Source organism: Sapajus apella, unplaced genomic scaffold (genome assembly GCF_009761245.1).
Source record: "Sapajus apella isolate SASKATOON/1434 unplaced genomic scaffold, GSC_monkey_1.0 scaffold86, whole genome shotgun sequence".
NCBI lineage: Eukaryota > Metazoa > Chordata > Mammalia > Primates > Cebidae > Sapajus > Sapajus apella.
Window position 1 is genome coordinate 7,300,584 of NW_022437026.1, and position 20,393 is coordinate 7,320,976.

Below are 20,393 nucleotides of genomic sequence, written 5' to 3' on the forward strand. Positions count from 1 at the left end.
TTATGCTAAGTGGAATAAGCCAGTCCTAGTAGGAAAAATGCTGTTTGATTCCACTCAAAGGAGGTGTTTAGAGTAGTCTCATTCACAGAGACAGAAATCAAAACGTGGTTGCCAAGGGCTGGAGGCCTAATGAATAAAGCATTTCAGTTTTACAAGATGTAAAAAAGTTCTGACAATGGATGGTGGTGATGGTTGCATCACAGTGTGGATGTACTTAATGTTACTGGATATATACTTAAAAATACTTAAAAGAGGCCGGGCGCGGTGGCTTACGCCTGTAATCCCAGCATTTTGGAAGGCCAAAGTGGGAAGATCACAAGGTCAAGAGATGGAGACCATCCTAGCCAACATGGTGAAACCCCATCTCTACTAAAAATATAAAAATTAGCCAGGCGTGGTGGCACATGCCTGTGGTCCCAGTTGCTTGGGAGCCTGAGGCGGAAGAATCGCTTGAACCCAGGAGGCAGAGGTTGCAGTAAGCCAAGATTGCGCCACTGCACTCCAGCCTGGCGACAGAGCAAGACTCCATCTCAAAAAAAAAAAAAAAAAAAAGTTAAAAAGTTAAAAGGGTAAATTTTATGTTATAGGTATATATTACTGAAAATCTAAAGAAAATTTTAAAATTACAGACCAAAAATACTTATGAATATCAAAAACAATGTACTAAATAAAATATTACCAAACAGAATCCAACATCACATTATGAAAATAACAAACCATAACCAAGTGGGATCAACATTAGGAAATCCCTTCAAATAACATACCACATTAATATACTTCAAGAAAAAAAATCAAGTGATTATCTCCACAGATGCTGAAAAAGCCTTCACCAACACCAAAATTCCACAATCATTCTTGACAAAAAAGAAAACATGCAAAAATGAGAATTGAGGGATACTTACTTAATATAATAAAATATATGATAGTGTGCGTGTGTGTGTGGGGGGTGTGTGTGTGTGTTTGTGTGTGTGTGTGTGTGTGTGTGTGTGTGTGTGTGTGTGTGTGTGTGTACACAGCCCTGGAGCCAGAATCTTAATGACAAAATATTAGAGGTATTTCCACTAAAATCAGGAATAAGATACTCCACTAAAATCAGGAATAAGATACTTTTTTTTTTTAAGAAAGCTCATTTTAATGCAATAGAATACTGCTGTCAATGTTGTAGAGTTTGAGACTAGATGGTCATGTGACTCCTAGCATGAATTACAGGTTACTACTATGACCAGGCTTTATAAGTTTCCAGACCTCAGGGCTAGGGTTAATCCAACATCGTACTAAAAAGTTTATTAATGCAAGTATGCAAGAGAAATTACTTGGAGGCACAAAAATAGACAAAGAAGAAGAAAAACAATTCCACTTTCAAATGATACACCATCATACCCAGAAAACCCTAGAGAATCCAGGCTTAAACTAACTCAATAACAAAGGAATTCAGTAAAGCTATAGGATATCAAATTAACATACATATATCAATGCCCCTTACATACACAAACGATAAGTAAAGAACATAATGGAGAGAAAAAAATCTCATTTACAATAGCAACAAAGAAGATTCAATACTTGGAATGAACTTAGCAAGAAATGTGCAAAACCCAAGTGAATAAACCCTAAAACACTTGTAGAAGACAAGAAGTCGGCTTGAATAAGTGGACATAGTTGTTCTTGGATGGGATGATTTAACATCATAAAAATGCCAGCTCTTCCAAAGTTAAATTTAATGTATCAAGTTAAATTAATGTATAAAGTTAATGTATAAATTTAATGCAATTCCAATAAAAAATACCAACAAACTTTTTATGGAGGTAAACAAGTTGACACTAAAGTTTATATGAGAAAAACAAACATAAAAGAACAGCCAGGGAAATACTTTAGAATAAAACTATGTGGAGGTACTAGTCCTACCAGGCACTAAAACATACTGTAAAGCCTTTAATGACAAAACACTAGAGGTATTTCCTCTAATTAAGACAGTGTGGTAATTAAGACAGTGGAGTTCTGGTATACGGAGAGCTTACAATAAGTGGAATCAGAAAAAAAGTTCAGAAATAAGCCCATGCACATATGTAAATTTAATATATGATTAAAGTGTTATCTCACATCACTAGGGGCAAAAATTGACATGTCAATAAATAGTACTGCAACCTATATGACAGGTAATGGACTAATAGTTCCAATATTTAAAATAAAGGGTAAGATTAAAACCCAATGGAAAGTAGAAATAATGAACAAATTTAGGGAAGAAAATACACATCCAGCATCAAGTAGTCCAAAAGACTCCAACTAGAATGAATTTAAAGAAGTCTGATACAAGATATATTATAATCAATTTGTTAAAAGTCAAAGATAAAAAGAGAATTTTGAAAGCAGCAAGAGAAAGGGGGCCATTATGAGACTATTAACGAATTTATCAGCAGTAATCTTGTAAGCCAGAAGGGAGTTGGATGATATATTCAAAAGAAAACAATGGCCAGCCAAGAATACTATCTCTAGAAAAACAGCCTTTCAAAAATGGAAGGGAGGCCAGGTGCAGTGGCTCATTCCTGTAATCCCAGCACTTTGGGAGGCCGAGGCAGGTGGATCACTTGAGGTCAGGAGTTTGAGACCAGCCTGGCCAACATGGTGAAACCCCGTCTCTACTAAAAATATAAAAACTAGCCAGGCATGGTGGTGGGTGCCTGTAATCGCAGCTACTCAGGAGGCTGAGGCAGAGAAGTGCTTGAATCCCAGAGCTGGAGGTTGCAGTGAACCAAGATTGTGCCACTGCACTCCAGCCTGGGTGATAAAGTGAGACTCAGTCTCAAAAAAATAAATAAATAAAGTAAAATAAAAATGGAGGGGAAATAAAGACTTTCCCATGTGAACAAAAGCTGAAAGAGTTCATTATCACTATATCTGCCTTATAAGAAATGCTAAAGGGAGTCCATCACGTTGAAATAAAAGAATGCTAGGCAGCAACATGAAAACATATGAAAGTATAAAGTTCCTGGTGAAGGTAAAGATATAAACAAATATAGAATATTTTAATACTGTAATGACAGTGTGTAAATCTTTTAATTCTGGAATAGAGCTTAAAAGAGAGTTATAAAAATAGCTATCACTATAAAAATCAGTTAGTGAATATACAACATTAAAAAATGTAATTTGTGACATAAATAACATACAGTAGGGGAGAGGCAGAAAAAGAGTAGAGTTTTTGTGTGCAATTGAAATTAAGTTGTTACACGCTTAGAATAGACTGTTGTAAGTATAGGTTGTTTTATGTAAGCTTCATGGTAACCACAAAAACAAACAAACAAAAAAAAGCCTATAGAAGATACACGAAAGGAAATGAGAAAGGAATCAAATCTCATCATTACGCCCTCACCCCTCCCAACCCCCCCTCCCACCAAAAATCCATGAAACACAAAGGGTAGCAAGAATAGAAAAGAGGGGTTAAAAAGCTACAACACAGACCAAAAATAGTTACCAAAATAGCAACAGTAAGTCCTTCCCTATCAGTAGTTACTTTAAGTATAAATAGAATAAGCTCTTCAATCAAAAGCTACAAAGTGGGTGAAATGAATCTAAAATAAAATAAAATAAAATAAAAGGGCCAGACGTGGTGGCTCATGCTTGCAATCCCAGCATTTTGGGAGGCCAAGGTGGACAGATCACAAGGTCAGGAGATCAAGACCATCCTGGCTAACACAGTGAAACTCCATTCTACTAAAAATACAAAAAATTAGCCAGGCATGGTGGCATGCACCTGTAGTCCCAGCTACTTGGAAGGCTGAGGCAGGAGAATCACTTGAACCCAGGAGGCGGAAGTTGCAGTGAACCAAGATTATGCCACTGCATTCCAGCCTGGACGACAGAGTGAGACTCCATCTAAATACATGCATACATACATACATACATAAACAAACAAGATCCAACTATATGCTGTCTACAAGAGACTCGCTTTAGATTTAAGGATGCACATAGGTTGAAAGTGAAAAGATGGAAAAAGATATTTCATGCCAATGTTAACTGAAAGAGAGCACAGGTAGCCATACTTAGACAGAATGGACTTTAAGCCAAAGATGGTCATAAGAGACAAAAAGCAGACATTATACAGTGATCAAGGCATCAATTCACAAGGAAGATATAATAATTATAAATATATATGCACCCAGTATTAAAGCACACAATGTGAAGCAAATATTAACAGAACTGATGATAACAATATAACAACATAATAGTGAGAAATTTTAATATCTACTGACAGATTTTAGTATCTATTGACAGAAGATCAATAAGGAAACGGAGAACTCAAACATTATGGCTCAAGTGGACCTATCAGACAAGCACAGAACATTCTACCCAACAACAGCAAAATATACATTCTTTTCAAACACGCATAGAACAGTCTCCAGAAAAAGTCACATGCTAGTCCACAAAATGAATCTTAACAAATTTAAAGAGATTAAAATCAAGCCAAATATCTTTTCTGACCACAACAGAATGAAATGAGACACTGCTAATAGAAATAATTTCAGAAAGTTCTCTAATATGTAGAAATTAAGCAACACTCTTGAAAAACCAATGAGTTTTTTAAGAAATCAAAAGAAAATCAGAAAATATTTTGAGAAAAACAAAAACTAAAGCACAACATAGCAAAGCTTATGGGAAACAGCAAAAGCAGTAATAAGAGGAAAGTTTACAGCAGTAAATGTCTACAGCAAAAAAGATCTCAAATAATCTAATTTTACAACATATGGAACTAGAAAATGAATAAACTAAGCTTTAAGTTAGCAGAAGGAAGGCAATAATAAAGATTTGAGGAAAATTAAATGAAATATAGAATACAAAATAGCAACAAAACTTAGAATTGGTTTTTTTAAAGGTCAACAAAATTAACAAACCTTTAGCTAGATTAACCAAGACAAAAAGAGAAGACTCAAATAAATAAAATCAGAAATAAAAGAGAGGATATTGCAATTGATGGCACAGAAATAAAAAGGGCTGTAGGAGACTACTATGAACCATTATACACTAACAAATTGGATAACCTAAAGAAATCCCTGAAACATACAACCTACCAGGACTGAATGATGAAGAAACAGAAAATCTGAACAGTCCCACAATTAGTAAGGAGATCAAATTAGTAATCATAATCTCCCAACAAAGAAGAGCTCAGATGCTTTCACTGGACAATTCTACCAAAGATTTAAAGAATAATTAATGCCAATCTTTCTCAAACTCTCTACTTTATGAAGCCAGAATTACCCTGATAGCAAAGCCAAACACAGACTTTACATTAAAAAAAATATAAAAAAACTACAAGTCAATATTCCTAATGAATACAGGTGCGAAAATCCTCAACAAAATGATAGCAAACTGAATTCAATAGCACAAAGAATCATACAGTCTGACTGTGTGTGATTTATCCCTCAGACATGAGAATGGTTCAACGTCTAAAAATCAATAAATGTGATACATAGCATTAACAGAACAAAGGATAAAAATCACACTATCATCTCAACAGATGCAGAAAAAGATTTGTCAAAATTCAAACATCATTTCATGATTAAAACATTCAATAAACTAAGAATAGAAGGAAATTACCTCAACAAAATAAAAGCCATTTATGAAAATACCACAGATAACATCACACTGAATACTGCAAAACTAAAAGTTTTTCTCTAATCAGGAAGACGGCAAGGATGCCCATTCTCACCACTTCTATTCAACATAGTACAAGAAGTCTTAGCTAGAGCAATGAATCAAGAAGATATAAAAGTCAGTCACATCAGGAAAGAAGAAAAATTATCTCTATTTGCAGATAACATGATCTTACGTGTAAAATACTCTAAAGATGTCTCCAAAAAAATTGTTAGCAAATTCAGCAAAGTTGAAACAAATCTGCTAAAACAAATTCAATTGCAGAATAGAAAATCAACCTACAAGACCAGTTGTTTCTCTACACCAACAATGCACTACCCACATGAAGAAGAATGAAACTGTACCCTTATCTTATATCACACACAAAGTTAGCCTGAAATCAAATTTAAACACTGAAACATAAAACCTGAAATTATAAAACTCCTAAAAGAAAACACAAGAATTTACAGCATTGGTCTTGGTGATGATTTCTTGGATATCATTGCCAAAAACAAGGCAACAAAAGCAAAAATAGACAAGTGGGACTACATCAAACTAAAAAACTTCTGTGCAGCAAAAGAAACAGTCAACAGAATAACAAGGCAGCCTGCAGAATGGAGGAAAATATTTGCAAACCATACTTCTGATGAACGGTTAATATCCAAAATATATTAGGAATGCATACAACGCAACACTAAAAAATATATAAAAATATTCACAGCTTCTGCACAGCAAAAGAAACAGTCATTAGAGTGAATCGGCAACCAACAGAATGGGAAAAAATTTTTGCAGTTTACCCATCTAACAAAGGGCTGATACCCAGAATTTACAAAGAACTAAAACAGATTTACAAGAAAAAAACTAACAAGCCCACTCAAAAGTGGGCAAAGGATATGAACAGACACTTTACAAAAAAAGACATACATGAGGCCAACAAACATATGAAAAAATGCTCATCATCACTGGTCATCAGAGAAATGCAAATCAAAACTACATTGAGATACCATCTCATGCCAGTTAGAATGGCGATCATTAAAAAATCTGGAGACAACAGATGCTGGAGAGGATGTGGAGAAATAGGAACACTTTTACACTGTTGGTGGGAGTGTAAATTAGTTCAACCATTGTGGAAGATAGTGTGGCGATTCCTCAAGGACCTAGAAATAGAAATTCCATTTGACCCAGCAATCCCATTACTGGGTACATATCCAAAGGATTACAAATCGTTCTACTATAAGGACACGTGCACACGAATGTTCATTGCAGCACTGTTTACAGTAGCAAAGACCTGGAACCAACCCAAATGCCCATCGACGATAGACTGGATAGGGAAAATGTGGCACATATACACCATGGAATATTATGCAGCCATCAAAAACGATGAGTTTGTGTCCTTTGTAGGGACATGGATGAACCTGGAAACCATCATTCTCAGCAAACTGACAGAAGAGCAGAAGATCAAACACCGCATGTTCTCACTCATAGGTGGGTGTTGAACAAGGAGAACACATGGACACAGGGAAGGGAGCATCACACACTGGGGTCTGTCAGGGGGAAATAGGGAAGGGACAGTGGGGGGTGGGGAGCTGGGGAGAGATAGCAAGGGAAGAAATGCCAGATGTAGGTGAAGGGGAGGAAGGCAGCAAATCACACTGCCACGTGTGTACCTATGCAACAATTTTGCATGTTCTTCACTTGTACCCCAAAACCTAAAATGCAATAAAATAAATAAATGGGGAAAAAATAAAATAAAATAAAATTATATATATATATATATATATATATATATATATATATATATATAAAACCCAAATTTAAAAATGAGCAAAGGACTTGAAAAGACATTTCTCCAAAGAGACACAGAAAAAGTCAATTATATGAAAAAATATGTATCCAACATTACTGATCATCAGGGAAGTGCAAATCAAAACCATAATGAGATATCACCTCAGACATGTTAGAATGGCCATTATCAAACACACAGGCATATACCAGGAAATACCAAGTGCTAGCAAGAATGTGGAGAAACTGAAACCCTTGTGCATTGTTGGTGGGAATGCAAAGTGGTGTAGCCACTATGGAGAACAGTGAGAAGATTCCTCAAAAAATTAAAACCAGTATTAGCATATGATCCAGCAATCCCACTTCTGGGTATTCATCTGAAAGCACTGAAATCAGGATCTCAAAAAGATACCTACTCTTCCACTCATTATAAAGTTCTTGTGTTTTCTTGTAGGAGTTGTATAATTTCCATGCATTGCAATTTCATTGCAACATTATTCACAATAGCCAAGAGGTGGAAACAATCCAAATGTGCATCAGTGGACAAATGGATAAAGCAAATGTGGTATATACATGCAATGGAATATTATTCAGTCTTCAGAAAGAAGGAAATCCTTTCATATGCCACAATACAGATGAACTTTGAGGGCATTAAGCTAAGTGAAATAAGCCAGTCACAGAAGGACAACCACTGCATGAATCCACTTATAGGGGGTATCTAAAATAGTCAAATTCATAGAAGCAAAAAGCAGAATGGTGGTCACAGGGGCTTAGGGGAAGGGGACAATGGGAAGCTGCCATTCAATGGGCGTGGTTTCAGTTACACAAAATAAAAAAGCTCTAGAGATCTGCTGTACAACTTGCAAATAGCTAACAATATTGTATTGCGCATTTGAACATTTATTAATGTGGTAGATCTCATGTTATGTGTTTTTTACCACAATTTTCTAATGGGAAAACAGGGGAAGGCATGAGCAGAAAATCCACAAAAATAGACATAAAATGGCAGTCAAACATATGAAAAAATGTTTAACCTCACTCATCACTAGAGAAATAAATTTCAAGTACACTGAGATACCATTTCTTACCTGAAAAGTAAGAAATTTGCAAAAAATAAAAACTGTAGCAATACACTCTCTTACCAAGGCTGTGGGGAAGCATGCACTCTCATACCTTGCTGATGAAAAAGCAAACTGATGGAAATTCCAGTTTTACACAACCACGCCTCTCCTGTTGGAGGAGAATCTGGGAATATCTAAGGGGAACTGCATATACACCTATCTTTTGACCCAAGAATCTCACTTCTAGGAATCTACTCTGAAGACACACCTCCAACCATATGAAAATTCACATATTCAGGTTTACTCTGTCATTACAAAATACTGGAAACAGCCTAAATGCACACACATAGAAGAACAGTTGGGTAACCTATGGTACACAGTAAAGTACTAGGAAGCTCTCTTTGAAATGACATCGAGTAATTTCCAGGATATGCTTTTAATCAAAAAAGGCAAAGCTCTTTGTACAGAAGAAAGCTGACCATATCCTCTTTCCCAGAGGTAGGCAGCCCAAATTGGGACTGGGAGGTGTTTTAACTCTTATCAAATTCAAAGTTATGATTATTACACAAGAGTGGGCATCCAATTATCAATTGAGACTTTGTTTTATGACAAAGTAATTATAGAATTCTTTATGAATGAACATAAATAAGCAGAAACAATGTAAGGTCTTGTGGAGTTTTCAACTACACCAAGAGGGAAATTTATCTCACTAAATAAATTCTAAAGGGAGAGTGAGCTAGAACATAGTTTTGATTGCATCCCACCAATTATGTCTGTTCAGCAGAAAGATTACAATCCACTACTGAGTTACGGTCACCATAAAGTTATTTCTCCCAAACATGAGACAGAAGGTTAACCCAGCCCATGCATGAAATGCTCTCCACAAGTGCACATGAGATGGACTTAAATATTTCCTCCTCTCATTCCAGGCCACCTTGGATAGTACTGTTGCTATCGGTGTGGTTGGAGAGTTTTCTGGAAGTGTCTCTCTCACTGCTATACTTCCACTGCTATTCCCTGAATACATAGATTACTAAAGGTTGACTTGCAAAGAGCCAAGCTGAACACTGACCTCAGAAAAGTGATTCTTCCTTCTGGTTATACATAATCTGGGGAAGTGCCCTCCAAAGACAGAGAAAAAGGGCAGTGATCCCTGAGACTGGCTGAAAGCATGTCCAGAGAGCACAGGAGGGAGGAAGTGGAGTGAAGGTAGCACTGCGCATGTGGTAAGGAAGGAAAGGGCACTTCTGGGCTGGTTGGTGTCTGCTCTACTTTTCTGCACAGCCAAGATAAAAGCACTGCCTCTTTGACATTGTCCAGGCTGGAGAAGCAAAGAACTCACAGGGGCAGGTCCAGCGGCAGCCACATGTTTCTTCCACTTTAACAGGGGACTGGTTGTTGGGGCATGAAGGCCTCGGCCCCCGGTCACAGTTGACCCGATGACTCTTCAGCAAGGTCTGGCCATCTGGCTGGCAGGTTACGGTGTGGCACTGGTCTGGCAAGGTCCAGACATCCCCAGGCTGCAGAAGAAGACAGCAGATTCAGGCAGGGAATACGATGAGGTCCTCCAACTCTGAACCCATCTGCCGGACAGCTGACCCCTAGTATTGAACACAGGCCTACACAGCAAGGAGGCCTCTTGTACATGAGACAGGAAGCAAAACACAAGATCCCAAAAAAACACCAGGATGACAGTAAGAGGAAGAATTGGCCTAAGACCAAAGGAGGAAAAATTAACCAGTGGGAAAAAGAGCCCCAAACACATCTCTGATCTTTCTTTCAAAGTCAACAGAAAGGAACTTACCCTCTTCTCATTCCCATCCTCATCCATGCAAATCCTAACAAACCCTGCAACAGACACAAATAAGACTTTAGTTCCCATCTATCACCCAGAAATTCTAAACCATTCACAATGTCTGCTTAAGCAACCTGGTCTAGTTTTTGAAGTCAACTTAACTCTGAAAAGAATCTGAATGAGTTTAACAGTGGAGACATAGGGATGCAAGGCTAAGAGGTGGTCATCCTGTGGCTCTTCAGACATGCTCTGTGGTTGATAATTACAATACCAACATCAGTGATAATACGGTAATAGCCACAGTTTATGCCGTCATTATCCTGGTTCACATGTAGATCACTGCCAGGGATGGGGAAAGTGGGGATGAAGCCAGATACTGGAAACCTGAAAGAGATCTACTTGAAGATTCCTACCAGGAGAGTTGCCATCTCTCCATATAGTTAATGTTATTAGCTATACGTCAAAACTTGCATAGGGTTATTGCCCTTAAGGGCAAACTTGCATTGACTTATTCCCCTGAAGGACAGTAGCCATGCAAGTTTTGACTTACAGCTAGCAATGGGAAAATATACAAACCCAGGCTCAAAAAACAAAGCATGTTTTTTTGTTTCTAATGAAAAATCAACCTAAACTATGGTACTTTGATGTGAGTCTCCATGTTACTGTATTTCTAAAACCCTTTATACCCATGTTGAGAGTGAGTCTAGGGCCATGGGAAAGAAGACCATAATCTACAGGACGCTGAGGTTCCCTGCTTCTATCTTCTGATTCTTTTGTCCAAGATCCCTCTGCACAAATAAGCCTGGGCTTTCTCTGCCAAGTTCACATCGACAATGGAGTGGAAACAGGACCATATACAGAAATCTTCCTGCTGGCCCCACGGAGGTTTGTGGTATACACCTCCCATGAGCAGAAACTTAAAGGTCCTGATCTACATCACAATCTCCATTCGAGGCCAAATCTCATGCATGGGCACCCCAGGGTCTCTTGAATGGTGTTTTTGCTTCTATGGTGGGTTTGTTTTGGAGGGTTTTTTTGAGAGGAGTAAGAAAGGTATTATAAGACTCACCAGAGCACAGTTTGTGGAGGAAGGAATTGCCCAAGGTGACCACGGTAGGGAGATCTTCGATTCGCTGGAGACTCACCACGTTGGAGTCAGCTGCTGGGCCTGCCAAGATCCTTAGCTGGGCTGCCTCGTACCGATCTCCAATTCCAATAGGGAACACTGTCACTCCTAGGGTCGGCAAAGGGACAAGAAAGGATCTGTGGGCAAGTGCGCTCCAAATGGACCATCCTGACGCGATACCCAGCATCTGAATAGAGCTTCATGTTTTCCAGACTGGTCACATACACCAGCCCTACGAGGAAGATATTCAGTCAACAGATACTAATGAGCGTCTCCTCTGTGTCAGATACCATTGCAAGCAATAAGGATACAGCAGTGAACCAAGCATATGAAGTCCCTCCCTGTCTCCTGTCCTCATGGAGAGATAGGCAACAAACACACAAACCAAGTAAATATACAGAATTTCAGATGTGGATAAATGCTTAGGAAAAAAACAAAATGTGGCCGGGTGCAGTGGCTCACGCTTGTAGTCCCAGCACTTTGGGAGGCCAAGGTGGGCAGATCACGAGGTCAGAAGATCGAGACCATCCTAGCTAACATGGTGAAACCCCATCTCTACTAAAAATACAAAAAAGTATTCGGGCATGGTGGCACGAGCCTGTAGTTCCAGCTACTCGGGAGGCTGAGGCAGGAGAATCGCTTGAACCCTGGAGGCGGAGGTTGCAGTGAGCCGAGATCGCGCCACTGTATACTCCAGCCTGGATGACAAAGCAAGTCTTTGTCTCAAAAAGAAAAGAAAAGAGGAAGAAACAAAATGAGCTAAGGAGGATGGGAATGCCCAGGGCTGAGCTGTGGGTTACTGTTGCGTCTCTGGTGGTTACATAGTGTTTGGTGAAAACATGGCATCTGAGCAGAGGCCTGACATAAGGATGGAAGGAGCCAAGATGTCGAGGGAGAGACATCCCAAGCAGAGAGAACAGTGAGTGCAAAGGCCGCAGAGCAGAAGTGTGACTGCATGCTCCCAGGGGCTGGAGAGAGAGGGAAAAGCAAGAGAGGGAATGGGCATGGATCAGTCAATGCTCCACTGGCCACAGTAAGGATTCACCATGTTCTGTGAATGAAAGAAAGCCAGCCAAGACCACAGAGCAGAGGGACAGGAGCTGACTGATTTTAAAGGGCCATACAACTGCTGTGCTGAGAATGAACTGCAGGGGACAAAGGTGGAAGCTGGGGTTTCAGTTAGACAGCTATTTCAGCAGTCCAGGTGAGAGATCACGGGGACTTGGATTGAGGTGACCCTGGTGGACACGGTGTGGAGTGGTGTGACTCTCAATGTATTTTGAAGATGGAGCTTGCATGGAGGTATCAGGAACAAAAAAAAGAAGAATCAAGGATGCTGGGCTTTTTGAACTGAACAACTGGAAGGTTGGAATTGCCATTTTCTAAGATGAGAAAGATGGGTGTAAAAATCAGTTTAGTTAAATTGGCTGTTAAAACATGCAAGCTGAGTTGAGGTGCAAGGTTAAGGCTGGAGATACAAATTTCAAAGGCAGAGATGTATAAATGTATTTAGACCCATGACACTGAACTAGGCCATCAAGGGAGCGTCTATAAGAAGAGAAGAGGGCTGGGCGCGGTGGCTCAGGCCTGTAATCCCAGCACTTTGGAAGGCCGAGGCGGGTGGGTTGCCTTAGTTCAGGAGTTCAAGACCAGCCTGGGCAACACGGTGAACCCCAGTCTCTACTAAAATACAATTAGCCGGATGTTGCGGTGTGTGCCTGTAGTCCCAGCTACTCGGGAAGAGAACTGCTTGGACCAGGAGGCAGAGGTTGCGATGAGCCGAGATCACACCACTGCAGTCCAGCCTGGGGGACAGAGCGAGACTCAGTCTCAAAAAAAAAAAAAAAAGAAGAGAAGAGAAAATACCACAGGGCTGAGCCTGGAGAATGCACATGCTCATTTTCACAGGAGAAACTGAGGCTGTGGACAGCTAAATGAGTTGCTCTGGATCATGCCGGCTTCCTCCAGACCACAACTGCCTCCTTTCCGGATGAAAATCTTTCTTTCTTGATACTAAAGGAGAAAAATCTCCATCCTGAAATTCCTCAATTCAGTTCTCTAGAAAGTTCTAAGTATTTGCAATGTGCTTCATGTCGGACAGTATTTTCCACTAGCAACTGTTCAGCTCTTGTAAGTTCGTCATATCATCCAAATATATACCCTTTCCCTTTTAGTGTCCTTTACCCTCAAGGCCGGGCACGGCAACTCACACCTGTCATCCCAGCACTTTGGGGGTCCCAACGGACAGATCACCTGAGGTTGGGAGTTCGAGACCAGCCTGACCAACATGGAGAAACCCTGTCTCTACTAAAAATACAAAAAATTAGCCAGGCATGGTGATGCATGCCTGTAATCCTGGCTACTCATGAGGCTGAGGTCAGGGAATCCCTTGAACCCGGGAGGCAGAGGTTGCAGCGAGCCAAGATCGTGCCATTGCCTGGGCAACAAGAGCAAAACTCTATCTCAAAAAAAAAAAAAATAGATTTCATAAACATGTCACATTCATTCATTCAACAAAGGTTAAATGGTCATCTATTTTGTGCATCATACACAGATGATAAAAAAATAAGCAAGATCTTCCCTTGCCTTCAAAGAACTCTTAGTTTTTTTTTGTTTTTTTTTTTTTTTTGAGACGGAGTTTCACTCTTGTTCCCCAGGCTGGAGTGCAATGGCACGATCTTGGCTCACCACAACCTCCGCCTCCTGGGTTCAGGCAATTCTCCTGCCTCAGCCTCCCGAGTAGCTGGGACTACAGGCGTGCGCCACCATGCCCAGCTAATTTTTGTATTTTTAGTAGAGACGGGGTTTCACCATGTTGACCAGGATGGTCTTGATCTCTTGACCTCATGATCCACCCGCCTCGGCCTCCCAAAGTGCTGGGATTACAGGCGTGAGCCACTGCGCCCGGCCTTAAGAACTCTTAGTTTTTTGCAAGGAACAGATATGTTACAAATACAACACAATATGCTTTGCACATTTCGAGTAGCTCATATGTGGCACAGAGAATGGAGTAAATAACTTTCTCAGGAAGAACATCAGGAAGACAGCAGAGAAAATACAGGGTTCTGACAGAGCTCCCAGGAGATAAATATAAGTTTTCCAGGAGCCCACGAGGGGACTCAATGTCACTCTACTCACCCAGACCTTCCTCAGCTGGAAGGTGGTCCCTTAGACTCTACCACCTGTCCCAGCTCACATCCTGCTGATATTAAGAATATGATAAGCACATGTTCTTATGGAGCACAAGGCTGGACATCTGGATCCTTCCCTTTCCTACAGCATGATTCTTTGCCTCTTATCCATTCAACCCTGCCAAGCCCATTAGCCTGGTACCGGGAAAGAACTCTGAACACATGAAGGTCCCCACTGGTTCTCAAGGCCCCACAGTGAATCACTCTGGCCTAAAACGTGACATTTTAGTAAGAGACCATGAATCCTACTTTAGAAAGAAAGGGCATAGAGGTATGATCACCCCTGGACACAAAGGGAAAATGTGGAGAAATTAAAGGTTATAAAGATATAGGATCAACATACACTTACTCTTGCTTGGTTTCCAAATCACGTACTGATTTGGAGTAATTTCCTGTTGTTTGAAACCAGGCCAGAGGTGGGTACTGAGCATATTTAATATCAGCCATATTTAATATACATCCAAAAGTAACCCCAGCCCACTTGTAATCCTTTATCATTTCTGAAGTCTTGCCGTCCTGAATTGAGGACTGTACACCAGATTCTTACTGTTGGCCCTGGCGGCATCAGCTGCTGCACCCACTGAATCCACAGAGACATCCGTGACGAGGAGGACCACCGCCTTCGAGGCTCCCGGCCTGGCACCGTGCACTTCCGAAGTCAAGTACCGCACAGCAAAGTCCAAACCACTCCCTGAGGACAGAGAAGAGATCACGCCAAGTAAGCACTGACTGCAGCTGGACACCCTATCTCATGGTGGATCCTTAAGTCACTCAAAAGCTGAATGACTCACAGACTCTGAGGAACACCCAGTTGAGGTCTAGAAGAGACCTGGAAGAGCATCTGGCCTCTCACTTTCCAGGAGAAGAAACGAAGGCTAAGGGGCAAAGTGACTGGCCACGGTCACACAGTCACTTATGCCAAAAATTAAGACCAGAACGCAGGTCCTGCCTGCAGCCCGTGGCACCAACATTACCGATTTGGCTGGGGCCTCCCTCCCGCTGCATGACGTCCACGAGGCTCAGCAATTGGGCCTTCTCCGTGGCCACATTCCATGGCACATCAATGGTGGTGATGCTTCCATACTGGAGCACTGACACCCGAGTGAGATGAGGCCCTAAACGGAAAGAGAAAATGGGGATTATTTTGAATCAAGTGGAGCCCCCAAAAGATCCTCTTGGTCACCTGCAGCTTCAGGTGCCTCCCTCACTCACCTAACTTGGCTTTTGAAATGAAAGCCTTGGCAAAACTCTTCATTTCATCAAAATAAGATGCTGGAGAGCTGGAGGAGCCATCCAGGAGAAGGACCACGTCCAGGGGCTGGCTGCAATCTACAAAACAACCAGGAGGGTGAGCACGCAGGTGTATGTGGGGACAGTGGCCGCCAGGCCTACAGCCTTACATCCAATAGGATCTGCAGGGCATGCTGACCATGTGGCACACCAAGGGGAGGGTGCCTTCATGAATGCAAGGACAACGTAGGCCAGGGAGGAGGGGATGGGGGAGATGGAGTTCCTGCGGCCTGACTATCTCAGCTTCGGAGACATTGGGAAGACTCCAATTCTACCCAAAGGAAGTTTAAATGCCTACGAATAAAAGGCATGGACTTCTTGGTAACAGGGGGCTGCCACTCTTCAAGAATTGAGTAAAACACTGGTCTGGCAATATAGGGAAACTGCAAAAGGAAATGGAACGGCAGCCTCTGCCTGGACAATGAGCCGCTGCGTCCTCAGGTCTTGCAGGGCAGGTGAACGTACTGTGACTACTCCAGATGTAAATGCCTAGTGCTCCTGTTAGTGTCTGAGCACATCTGAGATTTGATACAATGATGTAATTGTTGTTTTCCTCAGCAGAAATATTACAAGAATTTAAATAAATCTATGGTTCTGATTAAAAACAAAAACAAAGAAACAAAAGCACTGACAAGTATGAGACTCAAGAGATACTAAAAAGTTAGTTATAGGCCAGGTGCGGTGGCTCATGCCTGTAATCCCAGCAGTTTGGGAAGCCAAAGCAGGTGGATCACCTGAGATTGGGGGTTCGAGGCCAGCCTGACCAACATGGAGAAACCCTGTCTCTACTAAAAATACAAAATTAGCCAAGCGTGGTGGCGCATGCCTGTAATCCCAGCTACTCAGGAGGCCGAGGCAGGAGGCTTGCTTGATCCTGAGAAGCAGAGGTTGTGGTGAGCTGAGATCATGTCATTGTACTCTAGCCTGGGCAGCAAGAGTGAAATTCCATCTCAAAAATCAAAAAAACCGCCAGGGATTCGATTCTGGGATGACCTCAAACACACCAAATAAAGATGTTCAGGATCTAGGAAGGGATTAGATGCCAGTGTCAGTAAAAGGTCATAATAACAGCAGTGGGAGCACGAATTTTTTTGTTTTTTGAGCACTTGTCATGTGCCAGATACTGTTTTAAGCACGTAGGTACCATTATTATCCTCATTTTATAGTTGAGGAAACTGATATGCAAAGAGGTTAAGTACTTGCCCAAAATTACCCAGCTAGCAAGTGGCAGAGACAAGATTCAAACTATGGCAGTCTACCTCCAGAATCTGAAGACTGCGCCTCCTATTGGCACCTGACCTCCTGGTCTCGCCCTGAAGAATGTCGGCTGCTCAGAATAATTCCACCTACCCAGTGTGGTCAAAAGGGAGCTTATCGTCACCAGCTTTAACAGAGATTACCTTGGAGGCAGAGGGTGGCATCGGGTGGGAAAGAGGCTGTGTGATAAAGTAAAACTTGCATTTGTTTTTTTACTCCTTACTGGTATTACTTAAATGTTAACAATAGCCTTGCATTACCTCTGAATGTACATAAGCACACACAATAAGAAAAGATCTTCCCCCAAGAGAGGATCACCTTGCACCTCTCTGCCAGGGAGGCGGAGAAACACAAGCCCTTTGAAGGCAAGGTTCAACCAAGGGCACAGAGCAGGGAAGCCAGGATTAGAACCCTAGTCATATCTCGGCAGATGCATGCAGCCCCAAGGCCACGCCAGCCCTCGCCCAGCCCTCCCACCTGCACACAAGGCACCAGCGTACCAGGGGCAGGGGCAAGGGTGGGGATCTGCAGCCCCTCTCCGGAGCAGCACCTCTGCAGCACCAGGTCAGGAGCCTCTCGGGGGAGTGTCTCAAAATCCTGGATGAGGATGGGGGCATTGGGCCAGCCGATCCTCTCCAGCTCCTGCACGTTGGCATGAGGGCCCACTCCAATGGGCACCACCTGGATGTCTCCAGGCAATCTCTTGATCTCATCAGAGGCAGGATTTCCAGTGACCATGTAGACCAGGTTGGGCGCCTGCTCCCGGTCGCCCTGGCTGACCAAGAAGCTGTGCTCAGAGAGGTACTGCAGGGCCAGCCCAGTGTTGGTCCTGTTGCCACCCTGGTAGCGGATCTCTCGCACCCGCTGCAAGATGTCCCCTTTGGACTGTGCCTCGCTGAAGGGGTACTCCACGGTCACCATGTAGGAGTACTGCAGCACCGTGACATGGATGCCGTCCTGGCCCACATCCATCCGCTGAATCACCTCCTCCATGAACTCCTTGGTCCTGTTGAAGTCAGCTTCGCCAATTTTGTCTGATCCTTCCAGGACAAACGCCACATCCAGAACCATGGATTTCCTCTTGTGTCCCGAGGGTGAAACTGCCAAGAGCCCGGGGCCCACGGTGACTTGTGCCATGTGGGGGGGCATGGTGGGGGGACGGGCTTCAGGGGCAAGGTCGCAAAGGTAGCTAACAATCTCGTCCCTTTGCTGCTCCAGCTCATCCACACCACTCAGCACGAAGGCCTTGTTCTCAGGGCCCTGTTTCTCAATGAGGCGGATCTGCTTGAGGTTGGCATGGGGCCCAATGCCCACCGGGATCACGGTGACCTTCTTATTCTTCAGGCCCTGGACGTAGCGGGCAAAGTTCCGGGACATCCGCTGGGGCTCCTGGCTGGCCATGAGGAGCAGGATGATACGGGAGGCTTCAGGGCGGTCGATCTTGCCGAAGATTTGGAACAGTGTGTATTTCAAGACCTCACTAGTGGAGGCCACCTGGCTGCCCGCATACTTCACCTGGCTGGCAATGCGCCGCAGCTCTGACGGTCGCTTCCGGTCCTTGAGCCCGATGTAGGCGTGGGAGCCATCGTGGTACTCCACCACGGCCACGCGGACCCACTTCTGGGAGATGCGCAGCCGCTCCATCATGTCCACCACGAAGGCCTTCAGCACTTCAAACTCAGCCTCAGTCAGCCTGGAGGAGCCATCCAGCAGGAAGACCAGGTCCAGTAGCTTGCTGCAGTAGAAGTCATGCAAGGGCGCTTCCGAGACGTCCTCCATGTACGGAGTGGTGGGGCTCACCGGGGCATCTGTGGGAGGCATCACCAGGCCTCCCGGCTCCTGGCAGGCTTCACAGGTGAGGTTGACGCCATCACAGTGGCTGCGGCAAAGAGCAAAGAAATTGAAATGGTTCAGGAAGAACCTATGGACACTTCTGAGCCCTGCAGTGTAGGACCACTTGCACATTCCCATAGAATCTCCTTCCTTTTCCATGTGAACTTGAGAGCCCATGGACCATTCCACATCCAAGTGAGATGTCACTATTTAACATCAGTCCCCAAATAGCATGCCACCCTCCAAAACACACACAGAGCAGACTTCCTTCAATTCTAGAAACCAAAGCTTTAGCCCATCCTAAGACATGAAAAAGACAAATGTTATTCTAGACCATGTACACAGCCACTCAAAGCTGATTTCTTTTCAACCTACATCTTTAGCAACATGAATACTTAATTATAATCCAAGTCTTCTTACAAGTGTCTCCAAGAAGAACTGCTACGGAAATGTGGACGCTAAGCTGTGCTTGTCGATGTTCTGTTGAAGATAAATGCTCTACAGTACATATTCTAACAGAACGTAACTTGCATGAGTTTTAAAACATGTTTAATATGTTGGGCCCTAAGAAAGAGAAAACACTGGAGCAAAAACACTGTGGAAAGATGAATAAAGATTCAAAACCTCCGCTTCATCTGGCAGAATAAATTATTTGGGAGTAGCAGACAGGGGTCCCCAAGGTGTTAGGCCTAGGAAAAGACACTCACTGGTTCCTCCAGCAGACGTGGGGTGAGCACCTCTCACGTGCAGTTACTGGCCAGGCTCTGTGCCCAGCCTCAAGCACACACCACAAGCCTGTAGCAGAGCAGTGGCCCCACACACAAATTCCTATGCTACCAGGCCGAAGTTCCAGGCTCTGCTGGTAACATCACCTTTTTGCCAGTGTCCTGGAACGCGGCAAGGCCCGCCAGACCGCAGGCAAAGTCAAGTGGCCCTGGGGTGGAGACCAATGTGCGCCAGGAGCATCTCCTCTGTGTACCCTCAGCCTTGGAGGAACCTGGCCTTCAGGACCCCCAGTAAAGCTGACAAGGCGGCAGTGCCCTGAGCCTGGGAAGTGACCCCCTGTGGCTTGACGCCAGGCCATGCCCCCAGCCTGCTGTGTGGCACTACTATCCACACACTGCCTGCAGCTTCAGTATGCACCATGGCGGCTGCTTCTGCCCGTGTGCCAGCGAAGGAGGTGGGGAGAGGGCTCGAAGCTCTCATGCCCTTTTGGCACAGAACCCCAAGCCAGCATCAGAATCACCCCATCCTTTGCTCCCTCCAGTCCCTATTTCAGCACAGAGATGGAGCGCAGGCAGAATCTTACTAGGAAGTTAATTCCTCCTTCCTGTGATCCGTGAGATTTATTGCTTCAATCCCAGGTTAACGGTGCGTGAGTGACATACTTTCTAGTTTCCTGTGTTTGCTAGAAAACTCACCCCAGGCAGTGTTCA

General features: G+C 43.1%; 1 protein-coding gene across 2 annotated transcripts in view; it reads right to left on the minus strand.

Moving 5' to 3' along the window:
* The window catches only part of VWF (von Willebrand factor), a 171,836-nt gene that overhangs the window by 46,411 nt on the left and 105,032 nt on the right, over positions 1 to 20,393 (minus strand). For both annotated transcript variants that reach the window (XM_032254537.1, XM_032254536.1), the window contains exons 28-34: positions 17,625 to 19,003; positions 15,790 to 15,906; positions 15,552 to 15,692; positions 15,125 to 15,268; positions 11,330 to 11,494; positions 10,270 to 10,313; positions 9,808 to 9,985 (exon numbers count right to left, since the gene is read on the minus strand). In XM_032254537.1, the coding sequence (XP_032110428.1) occupies positions 9,808 to 9,985; positions 10,270 to 10,313; positions 11,330 to 11,494; positions 15,125 to 15,268; positions 15,552 to 15,692; positions 15,790 to 15,906; positions 17,625 to 19,003 (2,168 nt within the window). The remainder of the gene's footprint in view (positions 1 to 9,807; positions 9,986 to 10,269; positions 10,314 to 11,329; positions 11,495 to 15,124; positions 15,269 to 15,551; positions 15,693 to 15,789; positions 15,907 to 17,624; positions 19,004 to 20,393) is intronic.